Below are 26,831 nucleotides of genomic sequence, written 5' to 3'. Positions count from 1 at the left end.
TTTAGCACTCAGTGTACTCTCAGTGCTGTTGCTTTTTTCGAACGTGAACGATGCACATCAGAGCTCTTGAAATTTAAACTTCATACTGGTAAACGTGACAATCAAGGAGTTCATTTAGGTCTAGCACTGTCCCATAATAAAGGACATGTTGAGGTTTTTGCCAGATCAAAATGAATTTCATGTTACTGACTGAACATTTATTGTGATAAATACAAATAGACTAAACAGTTTTCAGACTTTTGTTCTGTTTGCTGTAATATCAGTAGTGTGAAATGGACTTGATAGTAAATCAGGACCAAACATAAAAACATATTTTTGCATTTTCTGCATTACCGTCTGAATGCATGCAGGTTGCCTACTGCACAGTTCTTTTAGTGGCATTGTACAACTCAACAGGTTTGCAGATGTAATGTATTTCCTCAACTAAAAATCTGTTGCTTATAAAGACGATGGTCAGGAAAAGAATTGGTGAAACATTGGAGCTTCCTTCAGCAGCTTACAATCCCAAACTCTGAACATAAGCTCCTGCTGTAGCATGTTTGCTCTGCAGCATTAGTTACCATCTAGCAGGTTACAATAGAGCAACCTTTGTGATATCGACAGCTGTGACTTCAGACTCACCATACCTCGCTAACCTATTAGTCTTGCTTCATGGTATACTCCTATGGTGCTAAACAAGGTAATGTAGTATATGTTCACTTTCAATGTTTAAAGTGGAAAATCATTTAGCTCAGTGGGTGTCTAGAAGGTTGTATGACATGTCTAAACTGTTTTTCAGGCTTCCACGGGGCAGAATTCATCTATTTCAGACTGCTGCAAAGTGAATGAATCACAGCTCAAAACCCAAACAGACACTCAGCACACAGAGAGGTGAGAGGAAAGCTTCTCCATGAAGATACAGAAGATGACATTTTGTTGCAGCTGTGTTTTTCCTCTTTCGTTTCTGCTTTGTTCTCCTTTTTAACTATTTGCTCACAAGGCTTGTCAAATACCAAAACATCCAAGTAAAAATGAAATGACTAATTCCTCTGTATTAACTATTTGAAATTTAAAAATTCAACCACAGCCAATAATTAGAGAGAAGTGTTGTTGTTAAATGGGTCGTGTTAGTGGCTTTGCATCAGTTAAAGTCTATCAGATTTCATTTTATCTGATTCCTTTGAATGCTACTGTTGTTTTTTTTGTGTCCCTCTGCTTCTGCTCAGTTCAGTTCATCTCTAAGCCCCGCAGTTAGCAGAGAAGTAGGTTATGGGATCAGTGTGCTGCTCACAGTCATGGTTTTGATATGATTCCAGTCCAAATAGCATCGACTTGCCACAGGGGCTCACGTGGAGCGAGCGGAGCAACCAGCTCGATTCGATCGACCTAGCATGTTGGCATGGTGACTTTTTGTTTGCGTTGTCTCCACAGAGCCACAGGACAGACCATCTCAGTTATGCCTCATTGAAGTCACACATGACTAAGCCATAACCTTAATGGCAGTGCCAGATGACCCTCTGGCCACAAGAGCTACGTAGAGCAGTGGATAGTCCTGTCTGTGAGCACATCTGATATAGTACTGATTATTAAGACAGCCAGTGCACATTGTGTACTTTATTAAAGTCACACAGACACAGCTGATTAATCTAGAAAGAGAGTTGTTACAGAAATCATGATATTTTTAATTAATACTTAATGGTGCTTTTATTTATAGTTATTTTCTTATTTCAATTTGTTTCGCTGTTGACTGAATTTTGTTTTTCAGCCGGCTGTGCTGTATGAAGCAGCAGGACCAGACGGAGGACAAATCCACAGTGTCTGAGTGGAAGGTAAACATGTCTTTCTGAACAATGTAGCTCCTCTCTCCAAATCATTTTCACAGCCTCCTGTTTAAATTCTGTCCTTATACCACCACATAAAAATTCTGTTGTAGCCAGGTCTGTGCATCTGTAAATCTGTGTCAGGTGAGTTTATTTATAGGGCACATTTAAGGACAACAAATGCTGAACGAAGTGCTTTACAGAGACAGAAGAAAAAAGAAAGCCCCAGGCTGCAGGCCAGCAAAGTGTATCACAAAAATGCACAAAAAAATCCACCACTGACTGAGACAGAGAGAGCCTTAAAGTTTAGTGAGGGTTTGTAAGATTTTCTATCAAAAATGAAAGTTTCAAAGTGATGTTAATCTTCAGTTAATTACTGAACTGATACAAATAGAGAAGCTGTTGCTAAACAGATATTCATTAGCACTGGCATCTACAGAGGTTGGCAGATCATAGACAATAAAGTACAGACTTTATTTAGCTGTTGTTAAAGACTCACAGTGTTGAGTGTTACAAAGCTGGATGATGATAACAATGGTGGTAATTTCTATCCAATCTGAGGCAATGACTTCAATTCTTCTGTTCTCTTTTGTGTTTACTTATATTTTTAGCCTATTATATGTTTAAATTGTATATTTTGTAGCTGATTATAGGTCTAGACTGTATATTTTTTTGGCCTATTATATGTTTAGCTTCAGTATTTTTTAGTATATATGTTTTTTAACTGTGTGTTTTTTTTTAAATGAGGGTTTGAAAGAAATTCAATTTCAGTTCTCTGGATGTGTACACGTGTGGCAGAACTGATGATAAAGTAACTTTGACTGTGACTAAATTTACATCTATATTGTAAATTTACATTTATATCTACATATGTCGTTGTCACCTTCACTACACTGATCCGTGCGCACGGGTGTGTGTTCCCACATGTTGTGTGTCAGTTCGTGGGCTTTGAGACTTCGTCAGTGATCATTTCTGTTCCTCCAGGGAAGGAAAGGAGCAGGAGGAGGATGTGGTGTTTCTCCTGACAGACACTGTGATTGCAGAGGCAGGAACAACTGCTCTGACGTAAGTTCTCCCTCCGCACAGCCTGTAGACACACAAAGTAACACAGGGTATCCATGACACCAGGGTAGGCCAATACCTCCAATTAGGAGTGTGTGTAAGCATGTGTGTGTGTGTGTTTATGTGCACACCTGTCAAGTATGTGCCTTTCTAGGTGTTAGTCTCTTTGCCTGTGGGTGTTTTGCTTCAGTAATAATAGCCTCACTTCTTCCCCTCCCTTACATCCTTCCACCTCCTCTGTGTGACGCACAAGGCAGTGTTTTTTTTTTTTTGTGAATGAACAGCCAAGAAGGGTGAGAAAGAAAACGCGAAGCCTGAATCCTAAGCTGCTGCTGCTGTTGCTGTTGATGATGGTGAGAGTGGTGTCAGATCACCTAAATTAAACCGACATCTACTTTATATTCAAACCTCCTCACTCATCTTAGAATATTTTTTGCTGCGGCTCAGGGGCATTTTTTTTTCCTTCCCTCTGCCCAACTGCATCTGAATTTACTGCACATACACCCACTTGCACAGAAACACGCTCACAGAGGCAAACAGCTACGTGACTCCCCGCAGCTCCATCAAATAGACTCCTTGCCTCGGCCTGACAACGTTGCTGTGGAAACGCCTCGTCATATACAGTACCTCTGTCCTCCAGTGCGCACACACACCCCCACCCCACGCAAGGACGTGAGAGGTATTCCTGCCGCCCCCCTGCTTGCGTGCTTGATGAATAATCCATGTGGAGGCGCTTCGGCAGCAGAATTGTCGGGAATGCCGGTCAGAAGGAAAACCATGTGGATGTAGGGATTCTCGTCGAGGGCTTGCCGTATTCTCATACACTCACTCACGCACACACACACGTAAACGCGCGCATCAGGTGATCTGGAAATCACAGTGACACAGTTTTGGAATTACAGGGATCCCGTGTTGGATGCTGGTGCATATTAGGAGTCTGACTTAACGACTGAAAACAGGATTTATTTCTAGCTGGTCGAGTGCTCGGTCGGTTGACTAGCTGCTGTTGCACAGAGACCTGAGTGGAGCCACAGCAGAGGAAAGTCTGTTTTTGTGCTCACATGTGCTGTTTGGAAGGATCTTTTGCGTCTCTTTTTGTAACTGATGAGGAACTTTTCAAGATCACAGATTTGTTTTCTGTTTTCTGGGACTACTACTGTAGCCTGTATTGAGCTGTTTTCTGCCTTTTGACTCCTACGTTACTCAGGGAGACGAGGCAACTACTCATCTCTACTCCACCACGCTGCGGACAAGAAGAGAGTGAAATGTTTTTACAGGACTTCTTGAAGATTTGTTGAGCGGCTTGTGAAACGCTAAAGACTCCCTCCAGCCAAGCCACGACGCTTCTTTCTGACTTCTCTTGTCCTTCCCATCTGCATCCCTGAAGCCATGTTCTGCTTCTGTTTCCAGAGCCCCTCCCTCAAGCTACAAGCCCTGGAGGCTGACCCGGGCCCCCCTCCAGCACCAGGAGACCCCCAAGCTCAGGATAACCTACCCGCTCAGCAGCAACCCTTTCCTACTGAAGCAGAGAGCTTTTATTTGACCCAAAAGCAGCTCCTTCACTCGCCACCGTCACCACCTGTTCAGGATCAGCACACAGTAAACTCATCGCAGCCTGGTAAGACAGTTGCAATGAAACGATACCGATACAATAACACGGTAATAATTAGGTTCCAGTATTAAACGTTTTCCACTTACTCTGCAGGGCAACGGGGAAAATGATGTAGAGGTTGCAAGTCATATACCCAATGATTACTTTTAAATTCATTTTTATTATTTAGGACATTATTGTTATTATTTAGGAGATATTATTCAGAGCACCTTACAGTGTTTTCAGCTTAGGGGAATGTCATTGAGAATCAAGACCATAACCTTATCAGTACAAGAGGCACACTTCATATAAAGTGTGCTGTATCAGTGGCTTTTTCTCTAGCATTTAATTTACTGTCTGTTTTTAGAGCTGCTTTCTCGCTGCTGTAATTCCTTTTGTGCACGTTACAGTCAGTAGATCTTGGAAACGAGCTAGCTTTGTCAGTTCCCAGAGATGGGTGCGTCGTTATAAGATAAGTTGAGTAACAGCACGTCATGGTAAAATGCAGCGACTGTTGCATCACTTCATAGCCACCGGTGTTAGTACAGGCACATATATTGATGACCAGTGACCAATTTTGTTGCACATCACAAGACAATGAAGATATTCTGGTCTAGTCTAAGTGATACTTTAAAAAAAATATATTTCTAGATACTAATATAGATTTTTTTTTATTAAGGAAGAATCCTGCTGTTCTTTATTTTGTTCTGGCTTAACATTTCAAGAAAATAGTGGTTTTTGAACCATAGACATCACTGCTAAAATAAAAAAAATAATTGTTATGTATTACTTAGTCGTAGCTGTAATTGAAAAGAGCAATTTATTTTTCTTGTGTTTTTCTTTTTTGTCCCTCCCACCTTAGCTTGTCTTTTTCTCTTCCTGCCACAACCCTGTTTCTCTCTCCTATTGCTGAATTTCTCCCATCTGTCCTCCTTTTTGTAAATATAACAAACACTAATGGACAAGTATAATATAGTCATAACTACTATAGAGTTCAGTTACTATTTTGTCTTTGTTCTCTCTTACAGTGCACATCCCATCCCCACATTTGTCCAGTCCTGTCCCCTCTACTGCCACTTATTCTGAGGGCCTTTCAGGAGAGGACACCCTTCCGAGCCCACCAGGCTCCAACGCCAGCCCGCTTCTCTCTCGTTTTACGACGAACGATTGCCCCGTTCCCTCACCGCGTTGCCCCAACCTCAGCCACAGCCTACGCTACAACCTGGACCCCGATACAGCTCCGTCCCCACCGTGCTCACAGCACATACGCATGTAAGACAGCTGTTTAGTCATCAGCTTTATTCAGGAATAGTGGCTTGAAAATAGCCTAAGCCAAATAGACAAATAGAGATGTTCTCACATTTTAAGTTCTTGCCATACTGCTGCCATATTAGGTTAAAGTAATGTACATTTTGAGTCCTTATTTTATGGAGTAAATTACAAATTTTCAAGAGTTCTCGTGTGTAAATGACTACTTTTTGATTCCAGGGCCCGCTGCGGTGTCCATACGGAGCTAGACGAGGGCTCTGTGTCCGTCTCAATGCTCAACAGACACATCCACACACTGAGGAAGAAGATCAGGCGGTTTGAGGAACGCTTTGAACAGGAGAAGCACTATAAAGTAAGTGAAGAAGTCAGACGTCTCCTGAGCCACCAATGCTTTTGAACTTAGCAGAAGTTTAAAAGCCAGTACTTCTGTGTGTGTCTGAGTACACGCTGGCTGGATGTGTTAGTGTTATTTAAGTTGTTTACTAATGCTGCTGAAGGAACCAGAAACATCTGACTAGGATGAGTTACCCCCTCTGCTGGTACTTTGGAGACATGGCAGTTTGTTACACAACGGCTTTCCAGTCCGTTGGTTGACGGGGTGCAGCACGAAAAGATGCTGGTAACCAACACACACCTGGAACAAGAGACAAAATAAAAAGACCCGTTCCAGGTACTCGATACAAGAGATGGGCCCTGTTCTGTTGGTGATGAGAGTGTGTTTTTTTTCAGCCGGCCCACAATGACAAGACAGCACATCCAGAAGTGGCCAGACTGATGAAGGAGCTCATCAAGAGTCGCAAGCAGCTGAAAGGTCAGTTATACAACCAGAGGCGCACACGCCCATGAATTGATGATTGCAGTGGTCTAAGAAGGATCAAGACGTTTGCTTAAAGTTCCCCTCGGCCAGTCAGGGTGACATCTCTTGGATATTTGAGCTTCACTGTACTAAATGATGTAGGTTCAGTTTGACACTAAATTAAAATTTGTTTAAATTCATCCGCAATAAGTAAAAGTTTTTCTGAGCTCAATTAAAATCTGAGGTGAAGGTGTGTACCTGCAAGCAGAATTTGTAACATCACAAACAATTTGAAAGCCGGTCTTGGTTCAATAGGAGCTCTATACAAGTGTGATATAAAAACTAAAATGACACTTTCAACTTTCAGTGCCATAAAAGGCCTCTTATATTTAATGGTTTAGCTGCTGAAATGAAATTGTGTTTAAAATTTTAAGATATTTCAATAATGGAGAAAGCATAGATGTCATTTTAAGAATTTCTAATGCTAATTTAACTTATTTATGAAGAAACCATGTCAGATACAAAATATTATGTTCAAAGAAAATTATATTTTTTTATGTAATAGTAGTGGGGATCTTAAAGTAAAAGTGCCATCAGGACACTAAAAAAAAAGTCTGTTATGAGTAAAATTTCTCAATAAAGATCCAACATAAATAAAAGTACCTGTACTAAAAAGTTGCCTCTACTAATTAATTTTACTGTTGAACAGAAGAACTTCATGGCCCAGCTAGTTGAACTGCTTTATATGCACATAATACTGTTTATGTTGAGTCCCCTCCAAAGAGGAACAAGAGATTTCTGAGGTTTGTGAGATTATTAATTGGAAACAAAAACAAAAGAAACATCTGCTACACACATAAATGTAATGGAATAGAAGTATAAAGTAGTGCAAAATAGGACAATTTAAGTAAAGTACAAGTAACTTTACTTAAGTACTGTGCATGGGTAAATGTACTTAGTTTCTTTCCACCACTTTATGTTTCCAGTATAAATAATGTAAACAAAACCAAAATCAGTGTTTGTATTTATATAATCCCTGTTCTACATGTCACCATATTTTTCATTTTCTGTTCTTTTACGTAGAGATGAAGCTGAGACAGTCAGAAGAATCAGGACTGAGAGGACAGGGAGGTTTCAACCCCGTAGCTGAAACATGCAGGACCAATATGGACCAGAGGGAGGCAGTACCGACAGGGACGGAGCTGCAGCAACTTAACAACAACAGCAACACCAAACCAAATGTGGAAGAAACAGTCAACATTATAACCAACAGGTTGAAGGAGAGGCGGCGAGAGCTGGGCCTGCCTGACAGCATCAAGGTTGGTGTTGCAGAAATGCTGCACAGACATTGCAGTGAGTTTAGAGGTCAGATTGTTGGGTCTAAAAATCTGTGTAGGGAAAAAGTAGTGAACAATTTTATGTAATGTACACTATGTTATAGGTTGCAGTCAACTATGAAACTAGCTGTTATTAATCTTCATTGTGCCTGTACGTACAGGAGATGTCCCATTTCCAGATGAGCATGGAGAAGACCATCATGCAGAAGTGTCTGCTGTACTTTGAGGGTCTGCATGGACGACCAGTAAGCTGGGATTGGATGATTACTCTTTTTCTCTGATTTGTTTCCTGATTGCCAGAAGCGATTTCGTACTCCTCTCCTTCTCCCTCTCCTTTAACATTCATTTCTAGTCTGCTGAATTAATTTTTTTTCCTATAAATAACCAATCAGTTCCCGTCTTTGTGTCTGTGTGTCTTCAGAGTACGAGGCAGGAGCGAACCCTGATGAAACCTTTCTACGATCAGTACCGTCTTCTCAAGCAGCTGCTGTCGTCTGCAGCCACAGCAGTCATTACGACCATCGTGAGTAAACATTCAGGCTAGGAAGAGCAACATTTCCTAGATTCTAAATGTCAAGATGAGTGGGTAGTCTTTTAGCGGAAATTCTCCACAACTGCAAACACCACAGTGTATTTCACTCATTAACACTGATAAAACTGCACATGGCCTCTGTGACCAAGTGTCTCTCTGCCCTCTAGTGGCTGAATGTAAAATCAAACTGTTGTAAAATGCATCAGTTCATTCAGCAAAAAAAATAGAAAAAAGGTAGATAAGCATTGCTTAAACTGAAATTGGGAGCTGATTAACTGAAATATAAATCATATCGTGGCTGACTCCTAACAGGATAAACAGGACTGCTATATTCACTTTAATGGTGGCTTGATATGTGGCTTCTGCTCTTGCATCATATTTTTTATTTACTACAGTGATCCCTCTGTTTGTGTGTCTACACAGGAGGAAGAGGAGGGCTCTGATGAAGAGCGTCCCAAACAACGAAGCCCCAGGCACCAGCCGCTTTGGATAAACTCTTCCCGGTGTATGTCCCCAGAGGAGTCCAAGTGTCGGCCTTCTCTAGAAACGTCTGAAATGCCTCTGGTGTCTCCACTGGAAGAGGTGAAAGGTCTCCATTCGCAGATCATCACCATGGCAACCCTGCACGAAGCTTCAAGGTACAGACTGTATTTTTTCCGTCAGACTGAGGAGCTAAACTGTAGCTGGAAGATGACGTTTCTTTTGCTTTAATCTTTTCTTAATTAATGTACTTAATGCAGACATTAGCAGACGGTATAAAAGATCTAACAAATTGTTGGATTCCTTCTTCATGCAGATCAGAATTACTGGATCATCTCAGGATGGCTCGAGCAGAGAAGCGGAGACTTCACCAAGCACTCCGAGACTTTGAAGACAATTTCTACACACAGACTGGCAGGTACTGGTCACACACACACACACACAAACCACACCCACAGCGCATCCAAAGTACTTGGCTTTTGCATTTTATTTTGTCTTTTAATAAACTTGGAACATTTGGTTTTCAACAATGCCTTGTGAAAAACAAAGAAAAAAACATCCACAAAAGAAATTCCATCGTAATGGTACGACAGTGTAATGCACACTCATGTAACGTTAATCCAGCACAGAGAGCTCAGGAAAGAGACGAAGAGATAGACGTTTGCTCTGAACTGTACACATCCTTTGCACTGTACATGTTAGTCCTCCAAAGTAAATACAGTAAGTTTTTGATTACAATACACACTGTACAAAGCTATCTGAGTAAGGCAACATAGGGACTATCAACCAGTTATGGAAGCTGCTGCAGGTTGTTTTGGTAACTACAAAAAGAAAAGTTTTGCCTTTTTGTTTGCATCTTCTCTCCTCCGTGCGTTGTTAACAGGGCTTGTCAGAAAGAGGACCGTGGACCAATGGCGGAGGAGTACTGCCAGTACAAGAACCTCAAAGCGAAGCTCCGGCTACTGGAGGTCCTGCTCAGTAAACAACAGGACTCAACCAAGACAAGTTGAGTTGCTCACAGTGGGACTTTTCTTTAACTTAACAGGACTCGATCGTTTTTGAAAAAAATTAGGTCATGAAGCCGGTGAGTCTGGTCTCGTTTCATGCCATGCTCAATATGGAGATGCACTTTACATGAAGAAAACTGATGGAAATTGGTGACAGTTGGAATAAAATGCTGTTTTTTTTTTTTTTTTTTTTTTTTTTAAGTCCCAAAAACACTTCCTTTATCATTCATGACACGTCTGAATATTATAAACCTGATGTAGCAAGTGTACGTTATGTAGCACAAATCTATGTCAAAGATGAAGCGCTGTAACGACTTAGTGTTAGTTACATTTGAGTCATTTTAGGATTTACTTTATGTATAATATGGCACTTTGTTACTCACTTTTTTTTTCCCTTGCCAAAATACTGTTTTTGGACAACTTTGTCCAGCGTTAATGTGGAAACTGCATTTTTTTAAAAAGTGCTATCTTGGCAAAAAAAAAAAAATGTGTAAGCTTAAATGCAATCAGTGAGACAATCCTGCAGTGTTTGTGCATGTCAGATATTTTTAGTCCTACATTGTGCTATGATATGCATTAAGAATTTCATAAGTGATCTAAATTGTGACCCTTAACATGTTCACCTTGGAAAATATGTGAATGTCGGTGAACTTAGGCATCGTAGTGCAAATGATGATCTGCTGTCAAATTTGTGTTTATCCCCGCCCCCTTTTTGCCTGTATGAAGTTAATCCCCCCTAAATGCCGTTGTTGACAATGATCAGAGCTTTTGACATTGTGCACTTCTGGTTTATATAGTTTTCTATCTATATATATCTATATATATATATGAATGTATCAATAAAAATAAATATTTTTTCACATTTATTCTGCTAAACACAGTTTATGGTTCTACTTTCTTTCTTTCCACTGACTACGATAAAATAAGAGTGACTGTTGTAAAAAGGTTGCTATGGTAGAGGTACTGACAGCTTTCATACTCATGCTGCACAGAACTGCATCATGCTTCTTTTTTTTTTTTTTTTGTCTTTTAAAAGGATAACAAGTTAACAAGTAGTTCACGCTTGGTCATCAAAGACTTGGTGAATACACATTTTAGAGGCTGTTGCATTAGTACTGTTAGGATTCCACAGCAGTTCACTGTCTGGTTTTTTTAATACCTTTGGTATAAACGAAGATGACTATCGGTGCTGCAGCCCTAGAAAATTGTAGTACCAGTCCATGCCACTAGTAGGAGGTAAAAAGAAGTCTGAATTCGTCGACTGTGGAATGAGAACAAAACATTTCTAAAAAGACAAATAGTCAATGTAATCAGGAACAACAAAGTTCTTGTCCGCCAGACGGTGGACACTCAGTTAACAGCATATCAATAATAACAAGGCAAAGGTCATTAATAAATTATGGGACAACTGATTAAAATAAACAGGAAATTGAAGCAGCCCGTGTTTGTTAGTACAGTTAAAGGGTTTGGTCAGTATGCCAGTGTGATTTGCCGGATGGATGGATGGATGGATGGCTCTGTGTTGTTGTTGTTGGTGTCCCAGGGTTACATTTCTTAGTTGGTGGCCCCTTAAATGGGATATTTTTCGGTATGTTTTCAACAGTAGGGTAACCTTTTTCAGATGAGGAGACAATGGTGCAGGTGTTAGAGTGTGTACCTCCCTCTTTTTTTTCCTCCACTCTTCTTTGGGAATGATGGTCTCTTGAGAGTACAGAGCAGTGTCAGAGATATGTCGGTGTGCATGTCTGGGAGCCTACGAAATCTGCTGCTTCATGCATGTGTTGGTCTGCTTCATCAGTACATGTGGACTTCCTTTGTGTGTGCAGAGGTCAGTCACCTCTAGTCCTTCTCTCCCTCGCTTACATCCTGCTGTTTCTTAGCGTCCCACACTGATGTTGCAGGTCTTGCAGCTGGGGTCCTTCTTGGCGTTTACCGTGGACAGACTCATCAGTTGGTGCCCACTGATCTCAGCCACCGTGCCCAACGCCAGGTCTACGGGCTCCGTGTAGATCACCTCCAGGATGACGTCCTGGGCGTGGTGAAACACCAGGCCGCCTTCCCCCTCTTCGTCCTGCTTGCAGGTAAGGAAACGGTTGTTGCCGATGTCGAGTGCGGGAAGCCTCTGCTTGCAGAACTCATCGCCCCTGGAGCCCTTCGGTGCCAGGACCAGAATGACGTAGTGGTAGGCCGTGTACATGCAGTAGAAGTCTCCAAAGTACAGGTTGGTGTCGGGGTTGAAGAGCGTGTCGGCGCGGACCTCGAAGCGATGGCGACCGTACGGGGAGTCCTGCGGGGGTTTGCCTGTGTTGAACTCTGTGTTGCAGCTGAAGAAAATTCCCTCCAGCTTGCCGCTGATTGGTGAGCCGTGGCTGCCGCTGTTGTCCTTCACTGACGGCAGCATCCGGTTTTCTTGAACCTCCCTAGAGTTTGGAAAAAGAAAAAAAAAAAGGGATGAACATGGCTGTTAGCAAATGTGTCATCAGTTTTCCTTTTGGGCCGATTTGTGGCCAATATAGCATTTTATCTTTTTGTATTCAAAGTAATTTTCTAAATGCAAGGTGGCAGTGACACTGAGCTTCAGTGTAATACCATCAGAGTGTTTGAGACAGCGCGACACTTGGGAAACAAGCTGATTAAATGTGCAAGATGCAGCCCGAGTCCTGAGTCTCATAACACAATAAGCTAAGTGAACTCTGCCTGGAATACGTGCTGTATCTAGTTTCACTATTTCTGGAGCTCTGCAGTAATCATATTAGCCGAGACCAGTTTGTCTCACAGAAATCTTTTGAGAGAAAATTGCTCCGCTGAAAAACAAAATATTTCTTTCAGATTATGAGAAACTGCTGCGAAACAAAAGCAGCTTTCAGATTAAGAGATGAACATTCAAAGCGATGAATGAAACTCTGGCAGCTGCGTATTTTCACCGCAGACGGCATCTGAGCTCCAAATCTCTAATTATGAACTGTAATTATACAGCTATCACTGCAGGGGTTGGTTTTATATCCATAATTCGTGCTTTGTTGTGGCCATTGTGGAGCTATTCAGCTGCCACCACAGGTCACAGGAGCTGAGGCCTCATTAAGTGCTAAAGTCAGTACTGTTGCTCCCCACATGATGGTGCAGTTTAACAGGAGCACTTTCTGTAACGGCTGCAACTCAGGGAAAAAAAAAAGACTATCCAGGTGACGTCATGCCATACAGCGCCAACAAAAGAGTGCTCACAAGCTGTGGCTCGAGTTCAGAAAATGTGCTTTGTGTAAAGCGGTGTGCATTTCCTCTGAGGGACAGGATGGAGAGGACATGTGAGGTCAACAAAAACACCACCAGCGTTAAAAGGGGAGAAGAAGACAGGAGGCTGGAGAATTTGTACGAGCGCGAAACCAGGACAAAAACCAGTATACACCATAACAGCACAGTAAATAGTTTACAGCTTCAGTAAACAGTAGTAAGCTACTGCAAGAATATCGCTCTCTCCTCCTGTTTTCTTCCTTTTTTTTTGCCCACATCACCTAACAACTGTCAGCGATTGTCGGGGAGAGTTACACCAGGCTCTGGCTTGTTTCAAACAAATCGTAAGGCTGAGGGAAAAGAAAACTGACAGTATTTTCTGCTGTATGTGTGTGTGTGTGTAGAGGTGGTTATCGGAAGAATTGTCTGGCTGCTGTGGTGGTTGTGTGTTGTATTTGTGTGGATTTATGGAACTAATCAGCATGCTTTGTACAGCTGCTCCCTCCAGCTGAATCTTTTTCTTGCTCGGCTTCCAGCAGCTGGAGGGAAAGACATTAACCCCAAAGTTACGTGGCCGGCATGCCGTTTGTAGCCCGAAAGGTGCTGCGGTGGATGCGTTTCTGCACAATGTTTTCATTATCAATATGCTGCCCGCATCGCTGCATTGTTATCACAGCAGTATATTAATACGAACAGCGGCTCAGTCTTAGCTTTAAAGGTCACGTTAGTATCAAGTAGCATCACGTGGCTCTAAGGTCAGTAAGAGCACAACCATATATGAGGTGGAGTGTTGAGAAGGTGCCTCGTTAACAAAAAAAAACATTTCTTTAGAATGACAATAACAACATAATAAGTCTAAATGTTAAATATTGTGCCAAACATGATATTATCATAATGCTGCTGATGATAAACGGGTGAGACAGACACTGGGAGTCTGTGCTCCAGCCTGTTTATTCTGGTAAAGATACAGAAACGCTGGCCCAAACTGTCATTTGGTCAAATATGTCTTAAAATACGACTGTACAAATAACACCAATGACCAGCAAGCTGGAACCAGAATCCGAATTTAAGAAAAAGTCAATCCTAGAAAGTAAGAAATGTTATGATCCAAGGATAAATAGAAAAAAAAACGAGAAAGCACTAAACTAAATTGCTAAACGAGACTGATGCTGTATCCCCAAAGCAAAAGAGAGACTCAGTCGTAAAATTAGCAGAGTACACGCGCGAATCAATGAAACTACTTGTCATATTACCAAAATTCTACTTGTAACATCATCCAGCCAGTGACATTTTAATAAGCAAAGAAACTGGAAAGAAAGAGTGTAAACAACCCACAATAGCTAAATAGAAGAATGCAGCTATTTATATGTGATAATATAAAAAGATCAGGCAGCTTTAGTGATTAACTGCTCAGTTCTTCCCATGATTTATTCTTCTGGGTGAATGTGCGCCTACCTGGCGTGGTCAAAGTACTCCTTATTCTGGTTTCTGTAGAAGACGGAGAAACGCAGCATCCGCCCAGCGATGACCTCTGCCTTTTCCAGCAGCTGGTTTAGATGCACTGTGGAGTAATCTGGAGACGGATACAAACACATAGCACTGTATAAAATCAATATGCCGTTATGAGGAGGATTAGAAACTAATGTACGAATGCCATTAGTGGGCATTAAATTATTAAAACGTAAAAAGCGGGAGTGACTGTATGCACTAAGAAGGATGTAATATGAACAGTGCATCAAGGACTCTGAGATTCTTTCCTCCTTAATTTCTCCATATTCATAGGTTGATGTGACTCAGCATTCAGACCAAAAACATTTCAAGGCCTGTAATATATTCTATTTTCTGAAGCGTCTCTGCCAAATGGGTGTGGATTTTGTCCAGAATGTTTGTTTTTTTTTTAAATCCTGATGAAGGTATTTTCTCCATCCCACAACCACCAAACACATCAACACAGATGACTCAGTAAAATTCCCAGCACTCTGAATAGACATGCAGTATTCTGATGCTTTAAATTTTTAATGTCAGACAGGTTGTTTTTTTATACAGAAGGCTGCAAACATGAAGGGGAAGCAAGGGCTGCCTATAAGGAGGGAAAAATGCATTTGACATTGCACCTGTCAAAATATGTGGTGTGCTTGTTTTGAAGACGGGTCTTTTACAGGAATGGAAGGTGGACGTTTTTTTTGCCCACCCGGGATGTAGAGGAGCATTAGGCATTCTCCTTCATCGCTGTCTCTTCCTACGTCTTCATCATATGCGCTTCTCCCCGGCCTGTTCTCCTTCCTCCCATCTAAACTGCTTCTCCGGCCCTTCCCCTCTGCGATACTTGATTTTTTTAGATTTGTGTTCACCACCACTTTGGTCCGGACTGAAATTTCCCAACAACTCCTAGACGGAAAGTTTGCATGAATATCCACGCTCTCCAGGGGATGTAGTCGACTAACTTTGGCGATTTCCTGACAGTAGCAGGTTCACAAAATTTGCGGTTTTGAGTCAAATGTCTCAACAGTACGTCTAGCAAGTTCATTTTGTCTACTCTGAATTATAGGTTCCTTCTTTTCAGACAATAGAATTTAGGAGATGGTTCTTTACTTTACATGTTTCGACTAGAACTTCAGTCTTCCTCAGAGGCGTCAGCTGATCGCCGTGACGCGTCATTTATTTGGTGTTCCTTATGGGCGTGGCCAATCTGACAGATCTGTCAGTTCTGTCAGATTGGCCACGCCCCCCGCCTGTCTCAACAAACCATCCAATTACCTTCTCAACAATAATTGGATGGTTTGTCTTTAAGCTTGATGCAAACATTCATGATCCCTTCTGGATGGACTGTGAGGACTTTGATAAACTAGTTCTACCACCTTTATCAGGTCAGAATTTGTGTTTGTTCAATATTTCGATTAATGCTACACTAATGACGTTGCTATCAGCCTCAGCTGCACATTTTTCAGGTGCTAGTTAGTGAATGTTAGTTGCCTCAAGTTGGCGCTGTCGCTTTACAGCAAGAAGGTTTTAGATCTTTTTTTTTTGTGGGTGTGGAGTTTGCATGTTCTCCCTGTGCCTGGATGGGTTTTCTGTGGTTTCCTCCCACAGTCCAGAGACATGTATGGTAGCTTAATTAGTGATTGTGAGTTTGCATTGTTGTTGGTTTCTTTGTGTAAGCCCTGCAGTGCATCGATTTAGGCTCCAGCCCTTGTGACCCAATACATGCTAAAGCAGCTATAAGCTAATGGACAGATGGATGGTTTATCAGCATGCTGACGTTAGCAGTTAGCTTCTCACATAGCATGTCGACTTTAGTGCTGTTTGACATTTCAAAGTGAAGACAGACGGAGGGCAACGTGCAACAAAAGATCCTACAGTGGAATTGAACCAAGGATGCCGTCTTACATCTCCAGGCCACAGGAATGATCCTCCCCACCCTCTCTGATGAATCCTACCCTCCAGTCTCCATGCCATCATCTCCTTCCCCTCGCCTCCCCTCCCCCCCCTGCTCTAAGCCTCTCGCCAGTGATGCTGAACCCTGTGACCTCTGCATCAGAAGATATACAGCACAGCTCCCCTCGTTCCTCTAATCCTCCTCTTCCCCTCATCAGCCCCTCCTCCATTTTTCCATCCATCTTTCCCTCCACTCAGTTACATTAGCCTCTCTTTGATATTCATCCCCCAATATTGTGCTCCATCCTTCACTCTGCTGTGCTCCTCTCTCTTCCGTTATTGTCCTCTGTAATTCGGTCGGTCGCTGTCGAAATCAAAGGCTGCGCTCGTGATGCTGAACATGTATGTATTCATTACACCGTGAGCTGCGCGTTACTCACCGGCAGTGCAGAACTCGATGATCTCACTCCACTCGGAGACGGCGTAGTCCCCGTCGGTCTGTTTTGATGCAGTTTGGACGGCCACGGTGTACTCTGTGCGTGGGCTCAGGAACCAGTGGCCTCGGACCGTCATGGGCAGCGGCACTGCCTTGGCCACGAGCTTGGTAGGAACATCCTGCAGGGAGGGAAGGAGTGCGGGAGGAGAGGGTGGATGGAAAAAAAAAAAAAAAAAAAAGAGGAGGTGAGAGGTGATGAGAAGGAGTGAGTCAGGGAGAGATACTCCATTTATGGCTGTCTTTCAGGCGCATGCAGGGATTTGCAGTACCCACAGTATCCATGTATTTCACTCGTGTTGCTGGCTGCAGGTGATACTTGTGGCTTCATTTTCGTGTAACCTATTGTGTTCTCCCCCCACCAACAACCCCCCACTACCCAAGCATCAGCGGGCCTTAGCAGCTCATTGATTGGACCGAGAGCCCCTGCCTAGCAACAGAGTCAGTCCATTAATCCACCAACACCGTCTCTGCACCGAAATCAAAATACTAGTATGAGGTCTACCCGCTACAACAGAGCAGAGAGAGGAGAAACACTCGGCGACAGCAGCACCTAGGAAGTGACAGCAAGACTAGAGGACGGAGGGCTGATGAAGCACATCCGTAAGATTACCAAAACCAGATCACTGACTATCCGCTGGAGGAGCCGCTGTGTTGCCGGTGCAATTACTCGGAGGCAGAAAGGGGCTGTGCGAGTGGTATTAGCTTATCAGAGCTCAAAGCAACAGCTCGCTGCCGAGTCTTTGAACACAACCGCCTTGAAATGAGTCTTTTTCTTTTTTTTTTTTTTGCGTCAGGCACGAAAAGAAAGGTCGTCTTGAGGTAAAACACGGTGTCGCAGCTTCAAAACAGTCGTTTCACTTTTCGAAGATCAAGGATTATCATAACTCCAGATGTTCACAGCATCGCAGTATCTGTCTATATCGCTAATATGATGAGGCTTGTGGTCATGAGGGGAACAAATCTCACTCACTGCCAGACAGACAAAGCAATCTAGAGCACTGCAGGAAGAGAGAAATAACAGAAATGGAAAAAGTGTAAGAACATCAGATTATTTTATTTTAGAGAGATACCTCATCTCCTGAGATTTTGAATTTCTTATATTTGTAATTTACTACTAAGTGGGACATATGTTCCATTTTAAGCAACTATTAGGGTTTAATTGTTTACCTGTATGCATGTTTATTTATAGAAATCAATCCAATATGGCCTGTATTCACATATTGTTCTACTTTTGGTGAATGGAAGACCATACTAAATGTTTTGTTTACTTGGAAACTCACATGTTTGTGCATCTTGCATCTCAACAACATCTCTTTTGCAACACGTGACAATTATTTTTAGCTTGATTATGTCATTTATTGTTCCCGCTCACTTGGCTGCACACCTGTTTGAAAAGAGGCTTTAAACTAAAGAGGACTTTTACTTTGTTAAATAATGAAATGGTTCAAAGCTTTTGAGAGCATTACTCATAATTTTTGCTTTGTAATTTTGTGAAGAGTGCTTCAAGATGCGTTTTAATTATTACTGGCACGTTGCCTAGTTTCAAAAGGCACATTGTGATTTCTCATTTTTCAATGGAAAACCTCTTATTGTTGACACATGCTGCAACCTCCATTCATCGACTCTACAACGAGAGGCCATTTGGTGAGTCATCTCGCCATGCTGTCACCTTTTAACAAGGTGTTTATCCGTCTATCTGCCTGCAGCGTTACCTTGTGTTTGAACTTGTTTGAGTTTTTGTTCTCCTTCTTGTTCAGGTCAATGAAGTAGTGCGTGATGCGCTCCTTGCTGCGGGCCTCCATGTCCCAGCAGATCTTGAAGGAGTCGCAGGTGATGTTGCTGATCTTGATGTTCTGAGGAACAGGGAGCTCCTCCATCTCAGAGATGCTGCCGTCCTGGGATTTACTACCTGAAAACAGAAAGCAATCTCATCAGTCTCACATAGAATAATGTTATATATCTAAATGAAATGACATGGTTCATATTTAGTGTGGCAATGCTTTCACAGGGATTTAAATTTGTATTTAAATCAATATTTATATTCGAGTAAATATCAGTTAGTGATTTCAGGATAATGAGACACTGACCAGCAATCTTAAATCTCAATCAAATCTGTAGTAAATTCTTTATCTAGACTTAAAGTCAACCTTCTTTTCCCTCTTTTCTTTCTTATCGGCTATAAACCTTCCACGCCACTGCAGCAATTATTCCACAAACAGCATCCACTGTAGTAGAGCCACCATGCAACACACACACACACACACACACACACACACACACACACAACTGCCTGCGTTGCCGACTACCATATATGTTGCCATGGAAACACATCAGTCCCTCGACTCCCATACACCTATCTGCTCTCCGGAACATACGCGGCATTAAATATTTCAAATACTTGACTACCCTTTCTTCTTGGTGGAGTTTGATCCATTTATAATTGGTTTTATGGGGGAAAAAAATAGTAATAATAAAAGATTTGAGCTACCACCCTGCACACGAGCCTGCAACACCAACACTTAAAATGCCAGTGAATGTCACAGAACTTCAGCTGTTCATTCAAGCCGGCTAAACTTTAGGATAATTTCAATTTCACAGTCCGCCCCCCCTCCTCGACATCAATCCCAGTCAAGACAAAAAGCCCACTGCTCCACTGCTTTCCATCAAAGACGTGGGTAAATCTTACATTTCTCTGAGCTGAGCAGATTTCATGCATTATAAGTCCCCGTAGAGTAGAACACGTAGCGAGAAGCCCACAACCCAAAGGGGCACACTGAGGCCAATGAAAATGTCAAAACACAGCTTCAATGAGAGCTTTGTCGAATTAGGATGAATATAGACTTTGCGTCACTCGATGATCCGCCCACTTGGCAAAGCAACAATGTGTTTTCTGTGCACGCTCTGGGGTCTAAACACAAGAGTGAGTAAAATGCAAGAATGCCGTATTTGGGTGGTACCGCTCAACATGGCTGGAGAGTTAACAATGGCGGAAGCAGCGGAGCATTAAAAATCCATCTCCGTTCATCAGCTGAGAGAGGATGACATAAAGGAGTAAACCATAATTGGGTGCGTGGACTCTTCTGTCTCACCTCCGCTCAAACGGTGGAGCATTTAGAGAATGAAGGTAATTTCCGGATCCAATATGCATAATGTTGGAAACACCCAAAAGGAGCCTTGCAGTTTCATCCTGTGTTGGTTTGTCAAGTCATGACTTATGTTTAAAAGAGCATACACAGGAGACAAATGTATGTTCTTGACCATCAGACCAGACCAGACCCCCCGCTTGCTTTCGTCCTAATCACTACTTCCTAATCACGACTAGCTGATTATAAAAAATAATCATCTTTAACTTAAAAACAAAGACCTCCTATTGTTACACGCTCAGACCAAACTGCTGCTCGTTATAAATGAAACTGTACTGTGATGACTTTTCAGTAATTACATGACAGAAAGTCTTTGTGATTAAACATACTGTACCTACTGGACCCGGTTTGAACTAGATTCTAGCTGCACTGGGGGAATGCATTCCTGAGGATGTAAAAAATGTACACAGGCCAGCAGTTAAATCCTCGGCCTGGCTGCACTATGCTTGGCTCTCAGACCTCATGCGGGCATTCCTACTCCTCCCTTCTCTGATTTGTGAAAACATCTCATCCTATTGCTTGTCTGCATTTAAAGCCCGTCTCAATATACTTAAACCCCACTGAGCTGATAAGTTTGGCTCAGACTGAAAGGGTCAACATGAGACACGGCGGGGCTGATCCGACAGAAAACGCTCCACCGAGTCAGCACAGTGACGTCCCACTTGAGACTTTATGCAGCTGACCTTTAATAAAAAACTAGAAGAAGACGGGGCTTGTTGTCATTCTCTGACATCAAGGAAAGATGAATCATTGCCAAGGATTTCTTGCAAGACTTTTTAAAAATTCATCATTAAGCTTTCAAGTTAGTCAGTCTTTCTACCTGCAGTTTCTGGCATCAACCTAAAACAAACACCGGGGATGAAAAACCTGCTAACTCACTTGCTATTTTGTGCCTGGAGCAGAGTAAATCCGTTGCCCTCTGCTCCTTAAAATGTTAATGTCAACACTGATGTTTCCCTTAAAAACTAGACCCCATGCAGGTCTTTGCCCTCCCACCTCCCCCGCGACTCCACACTGCTGATTTACCTCCTGTTTACTCTAATGCTCTCCTAATTAACCCGCAAATAGAGGCATTACACCAACACAGTGGAGCTTTCCAAATGCACTCAGATATTGCCTACTTAACACTTTTAAGGCAGTCAAGCTTAAAGCGATGCTAGTTGGAAAAGCAAGCTGAGTTTAGTGGGCAAGAATGGAAGAAAATGCTCAGGAAACACAAAACATCTGCAACTATGAGTGCTCAACTCATTAATAACCCCAATATATACAAATACAAATTCATTCTAAAAATGAACAAAAACATGAATTCTAATATGAATATGAATTTCAAATCTGAATATAATGCGTAGCGGCTAGCCTTGCCTGCAGGTAGCAGCTCCGTGAGATCCAGTGCTAAGCTCTGCTCCGAATCCTCCGGGACTCGGAGAGCACAGGATGAAAGATGAAGGAGCGAAAGCCAAGCAGGATGAAGGTCAGGCGGTAAGGGAGAGACTAAAACCTTTTACAGTCTCTCGCAGGAGGCCTAAACCCTCACTCTGACTTAAATTTATGTGCTGGTATTGTACCTCGCACTCGTGTCGGTTTTGCACTTGTGGCTCTTGCTGAGTCACACTTTCACCGTAAAGCTGTTGTATTATCATGCGCTTCTGTTACTTTGTCCTCCTGCACTGCGTTACAATGCTGCACAGGAGAAGGGAAAGCGGGGGATTTTTTTTTGCCTCATCGTGATCGAGCAAAATGAGAGTCAGTTTTTCGGTCCTTGCGTAAAGCTGAGGAGCACAGATTAGTCATGCCGTGCACACAAGCACATGGGGTTCAGGGTGACGTAGAACCGTAGATGGTTGAGCCGAGCGGCAAAATGCAGGATACAGAAATATCAGCCCTATAGATAAAAGCCATTAAACTAGTCTACTAAACCCTAACAAATGGGCCTTATTGGGTATTGCCCTTTTACTCAGCGTGCAGTCAAATGCCACAGTGTGCGATAGCAATAGATGCAGAAGGATCAATAAAAATCTTGTTAACATGCATACACAGGGCCATCCTAATGGCTCTCTGTGGTCGGATTTGTTCCAGTCACACCTGGCTTCATATCGTGAATTACTTGTTAGCTCTCTTTACCAGCAAGAGGAAAGTAATTTGATTTTCATTCAGGTCGTTTAAACAATGTAAATGCACTATCCGGCGGTCCGCCGTGTGAGATCATAGCGCTCCGTTTGAAGGTCCAGGATCTGTGAATTCAAAACTTTCAATGGAGGTTAATGCTGGAGAATCAATTTCCTGAGCTCCGGTGGCGGGTGCATTATGTGGAAAAGAGAAAAAAAAAAAGAGCTGGCAGATGATAGTAGCGCTGATAGTTTCTGACTGCACAAGTGGGCACTCAGCTCAGACAGACAAACCACCTACATTTTAAGTTGCGGTGTTAGGTCTAAAATTGAACTGCAGACGTGTGGAGCGCAACACACACTCAGTAGGCATCGAGGCTCGCAGGCCTTTGAAAAAAAATCACGCCTTTGTTCCTCTCAATGCACAGGCTAGACTGAGACCGAGGCCATGCTGGGAGTGAGAGAAACTGCCAACAGAAAAACATGTTTCTCTCAGCGAGTTAAACAATGCCCTGTTCATCAGGGTTACACTGTCTGTGGTCCACCTTTTTACACATCAATAAGCCCCCAAACAGCAAACAAAGACCTGGTGGAGACACTTTAATAACAGCTTTTAGTGGAGAAGAGGACTCTTAGGTTCAAATCGACAAATTAATTCAATACGTAAGACCTTTAGGGAGGACAGAAATGTTTATCTAAAATCGTCGAACACCACAGTGAGTCATCATTTCTCATCTGCATAGAATCTGAATCCCAAAACAACCGACTTTTATGTTCTTCTTGCACTTCAGCTCTGGAGTTTCGGTATAGAAGAATCTTATATAACAGCACTGAAGGAAAGATTCAAAAGGAAAATTAGCATGAATGTTTAAAGCGGACTTTCGGTGTCAGACTGTGCAGCAATCAAGCTCAAAGAATCTTCTCAAGTATTTCATACAGTCGCAAGTGAATAAGCTCTGCAGCCAGTAAGTGGCTGCATAAGATGTATCTGGAACTCTTGCCAGCACAGTCATGGGACATAACCGCTCGCACTGAACACTGGCCAAACTAAAATGGCAGCTGATGATGCTGTATGTCATAAGGCACGCCTGCTGTTGTACCGTGTTGGATGAGCTCTGGGCAGCAGCACCACAGGAGTCTATAGAAAATCTGAGACACTGTGTTGTGCCACAGCGGGGCTTTGGGCTAAATGCTAACATGTTCACAACGGACATGAACATGATGATGATGCGTAGCGGGTGTTGGCTATGTTCATCATCTTTGTTGGAACAAGACAAAAAAAAAAGACCAGACAATAGAGTTAATGTAGAAGTGGAAAGAAAAGTCAGGAAAGTGGTAGACGCCATTATATCCTTTGAGATCCATCAACTTGTTGTTGAGAGATTTCCGTCTGATGGGCTGACTGACAGACCCACATTGTCATCAGTTGAGCTGCATATTGCCGGCGTAGTGAATGAAAATCAATATGTCTGAAATGCAGCACATTGGGGACAGAAAAAAGAAAAAAAAAGAAAAATCACAGACCAAACAATCATTTTTCTCACTGCCAACTTAATCTCACAAAACTTTCCACTGTGTTTCTCAGCTCCTCTGAGGATCTCCGGGGATGAAAAAGCACGGCTGTTCAAGAGCTGAGGAAACAATACTTTCATCAACTCGTAATTGACAGGCTCTGCACGGATGGAGCTTTCCAACAACTTGACACACTTACTGATAAGGTACTTTAAGCAGATGGTTTCTTATCTATCTATCTATCTATCTATCTATCTATCTATCTATCTATCTATCTATCCATCTATGCCAGACAGAGTGTCACAGGTATTTCAGGCGGAGAGATTTCAAACAGCGCAGACACACCACTTGGCTGCATAAATGGCACTCATCCGTCATGGCAACTTCATTATGTCAGCGGGCACGGCACAAAGGCCTTGCGAGACGCCTCGTGTGTATTTCATTACGCCTTGCAAATGCACATTAACCGCGGATATAAAATCAAAATGGTGGTCCAAGTCAGCCTTGCAGGGGTTGCTGACAAATTTATGCCATGTAAACAGTTCTGTCTCAATAGACTACACACAAGAGAAACATCTTATTCACATGAGCCTGTCATTTCCCCCCCACCACGCCTCACCCTCATCAAAACTTCCCCCACCCCACAAAACTCATGTCACAGCCCCATCACTAGACTGAACCATTAACACCCTCCGTAACACAGGGGGGACACACAGAAACAACTTGTATCCCACTGTTTCTTTTGTGCATTGAAATGCTCAAACACTCTTCACTGTGTGCGTGAGAGAGAGAGAGAGAGAGAGAGAGAGAGAGGACTCTTTCCCACAGACAGTAGGCCTACTGAAGCTGCATGCATCCATTTGCTGGCTCAGCTTTGCAATATAAGCCTCTCATACCAGCAATTAAATATTAATGGATTTAGGAGATAAATATAGAAAGCTACGTAAAACCAAAGTGATTGCGGTCCTTGGAAAAATGTACGTATCGACCAGGTAAGACAACACTCCATTTCCAAGGAAGGTGAAAGAGGGTGGTGCAGACGTCTACGGCGGGTGTGGCAGGGAGAGGGAAAACTATACAGGATCTCTGGAGGTCATTTCAAGTGACAGATTCAGGGTCAAAACAACAGGAACACTCATGTAATCCAAACACTGAAACTCAACCTGTCAAATCTGAGATCAGACGTGCACAACGAGCGATACATTAACTGCTCAAGTTTTCCCCACAGACCTCAATGAATTTGTGCGTATATATATATAATGAACCATGTGAGCAAATTGGAATGACATTGGAATGCATTGTGTTGTGGTTATTGATTCCAAATAAATGCTAATATGGATTATTAAAGTAAGCCATCCACAGAACATTAGTAACAGCCCCAACCACTGAATCATTTGCACAAAAGGTAGACATTGTGACTGTGTTGCTCCATAAACAGTGAGTATGTGGGTGTCTCAAGGACACAGAGATAGTATTTACACTGGATAATCTACTTCACAGAAAGGCAACTGGCTGTTGTGCTGCAAAGACCAGACTAATCAAAAAAGCTCGCTGCATTGGAAGCCCAAACCTGGCACAGAGACCTTCAGAGAAGTGCAGCCCCCAGCCTGTATGCACCATTATTGAAATTAAAGCTTTAGAACGAGGCCAGGAAAGCACTAAGAGGATATAAGCTGCACCCTGTTGTATTGCTTTGTGAGGAGCGGCGCTGGAAGATGAGGAAAACGAGGGAGCGTGGTACAATGACTGCACTGTGATCAGATGCTGAGGGGGATCTTCATGAAGACACACCATTGACTTTCCTGCCTGCTCCAACCAGCCAATTCAAATCCAGATCAAGGAAATGCTATGAAATGCCACAGCAATCCATGGATGTGGATTAATCTGCAGTCTTAATTAAAAAGCATCTCTGTGACCATGCCTCTTGACTCCGTGGAATCAGTGGTGTGTAATTGTGCTGATGGGTGTGTAGGGCTGCTCCGCCTGTGCACACACACACACACACACATACACACACATGTGGGTGCAGCCATGTTTTAGCCTCTCATTCTCTCCTGATGATGACTTGCTTTTTCTTCTCCATCCCCACCATTAAATTCGCATCAGGGTGAAGCCTGCTCATGTGAAAACTGCTCCTAGAATTTGACATCAGACACCTGGTTCATAGGTGCCTCCTTATGTATGATCAGAATCATTTCAGCTGCTCATTTTGTGGTAAATATTCAGAAAACTTTGGGGGAAGTCAGCCACGGAAAAGGACTTGATGAATTATAAATGCACAAGCAGGGAAAGAGTTTTTCTTGTGAGCTGTTGATAAAATGAAAAAATAAAACTGCAGCCTTTAGGATAACTTGGATAATACGCAAATAAACGGAACAAGGCAGCACCTTAGGGAGAAAAGACAAGAAGCATTGATAAGACTATAGGCGGGGTGTCTGCCGGCCTCTGTCCACGTCTGTGGTGCTGAAATAAAGACACTCATGACTTAACCTTGCCAGAATAGTTCAGTTTACATGGATATAAGCGACATTTATTCTGAACTCAGACACCTTTTCTTGTGAATGCCCGCTGTAGAGACACTCAGCTATTCCACACACGCACAAGCGCACCATCCCTCTCCATCCATCCAAGGAACCAGCGGAGCCACCGGCCCCCTATTTCCCTTCAAACGCACAATAAGGGTAGAGCATGCAGCTAAAAAAACCAATGACAAACAGACAGCATGCGCTGCAGCGACTCTGGCATTAACAATAGGGCCTAATGCGCCGGTATTATGCGCAAATGTTTCCCCGCCAGTGAAAAGCAAGACAAACCTCCCCTTACCATCGCGCTCGCATAACTGTATGGCGTCCAAGCTCAGGTCCTTGATCATCCCCTCGCAGGGACTTAATGGACTGGTGATGTTGTGCGCCAAGCCTGGTACCTCCATCTCTGCAGAACAGCTCTGGGTGATGCTACTGGTTAAATTGCGCGTTAAATGTCGTCCAAGAAAAGGGGACTTGCACAACAGCAGGGGAGGAGTGAGGAAAAAGAAAAAGAGAAAGGAGAAGCCCGGTGTCCAGTCAGTCCACTGCTCGTTCCGTCGCTCACAGCTCTCCT

At 42.8% G+C, this 26,831-nt stretch overlaps 2 protein-coding genes across 3 annotated transcripts in view; one reads left to right on the top strand and one right to left on the bottom strand.

Annotated features, from left to right (window-relative positions):
* LOC103356314 (protein FAM13A-like) overlaps positions 1-10,739 on the top strand; it is a 22,854-nt gene extending 12,115 nt beyond the window's left edge. For both annotated transcript variants that reach the window (XM_008280417.1, XM_008280416.1), the window contains exons 9-21: positions 779-870; positions 1,745-1,808; positions 2,784-2,864; positions 4,272-4,479; positions 5,481-5,724; positions 5,941-6,073; positions 6,451-6,532; positions 7,601-7,836; positions 8,016-8,099; positions 8,276-8,377; positions 8,810-9,024; positions 9,183-9,284; positions 9,750-10,739. In XM_008280417.1, coding sequence (XP_008278639.1) covers positions 779-870; positions 1,745-1,808; positions 2,784-2,864; positions 4,272-4,479; positions 5,481-5,724; positions 5,941-6,073; positions 6,451-6,532; positions 7,601-7,836; positions 8,016-8,099; positions 8,276-8,377; positions 8,810-9,024; positions 9,183-9,284; positions 9,750-9,876 — 1,770 coding nt within the window. In that variant the 3' untranslated portion in view covers positions 9,877-10,739. The remainder of the gene's footprint in view (positions 1-778; positions 871-1,744; positions 1,809-2,783; positions 2,865-4,271; positions 4,480-5,480; positions 5,725-5,940; positions 6,074-6,450; positions 6,533-7,600; positions 7,837-8,015; positions 8,100-8,275; positions 8,378-8,809; positions 9,025-9,182; positions 9,285-9,749) is intronic.
* On the bottom strand, positions 10,069-26,831 carry LOC103356315 (phytanoyl-CoA hydroxylase-interacting protein-like). Its single transcript, XM_008280418.1, has 5 exons — positions 26,556-26,831; positions 18,685-18,881; positions 16,917-17,091; positions 14,557-14,674; positions 10,069-12,293 (listed from the first exon to the last, which is right to left on the bottom strand). The coding sequence occupies exons 1-5, from the start codon at positions 26,659-26,661 to the stop codon at positions 11,750-11,752; spliced, it is 1,140 nt and encodes a 379-aa protein (XP_008278640.1). The 5' UTR covers positions 26,662-26,831; the 3' UTR covers positions 10,069-11,749.

Source organism: Stegastes partitus, unplaced genomic scaffold (assembly GCF_000690725.1).
Source record: "Stegastes partitus isolate 25-593 unplaced genomic scaffold, Stegastes_partitus-1.0.2 Scaffold192, whole genome shotgun sequence".
Taxonomy (NCBI): domain Eukaryota; kingdom Metazoa; phylum Chordata; class Actinopteri; family Pomacentridae; genus Stegastes; species Stegastes partitus.
This window is presented reverse-complemented; position numbering and strand designations above follow the sequence as displayed.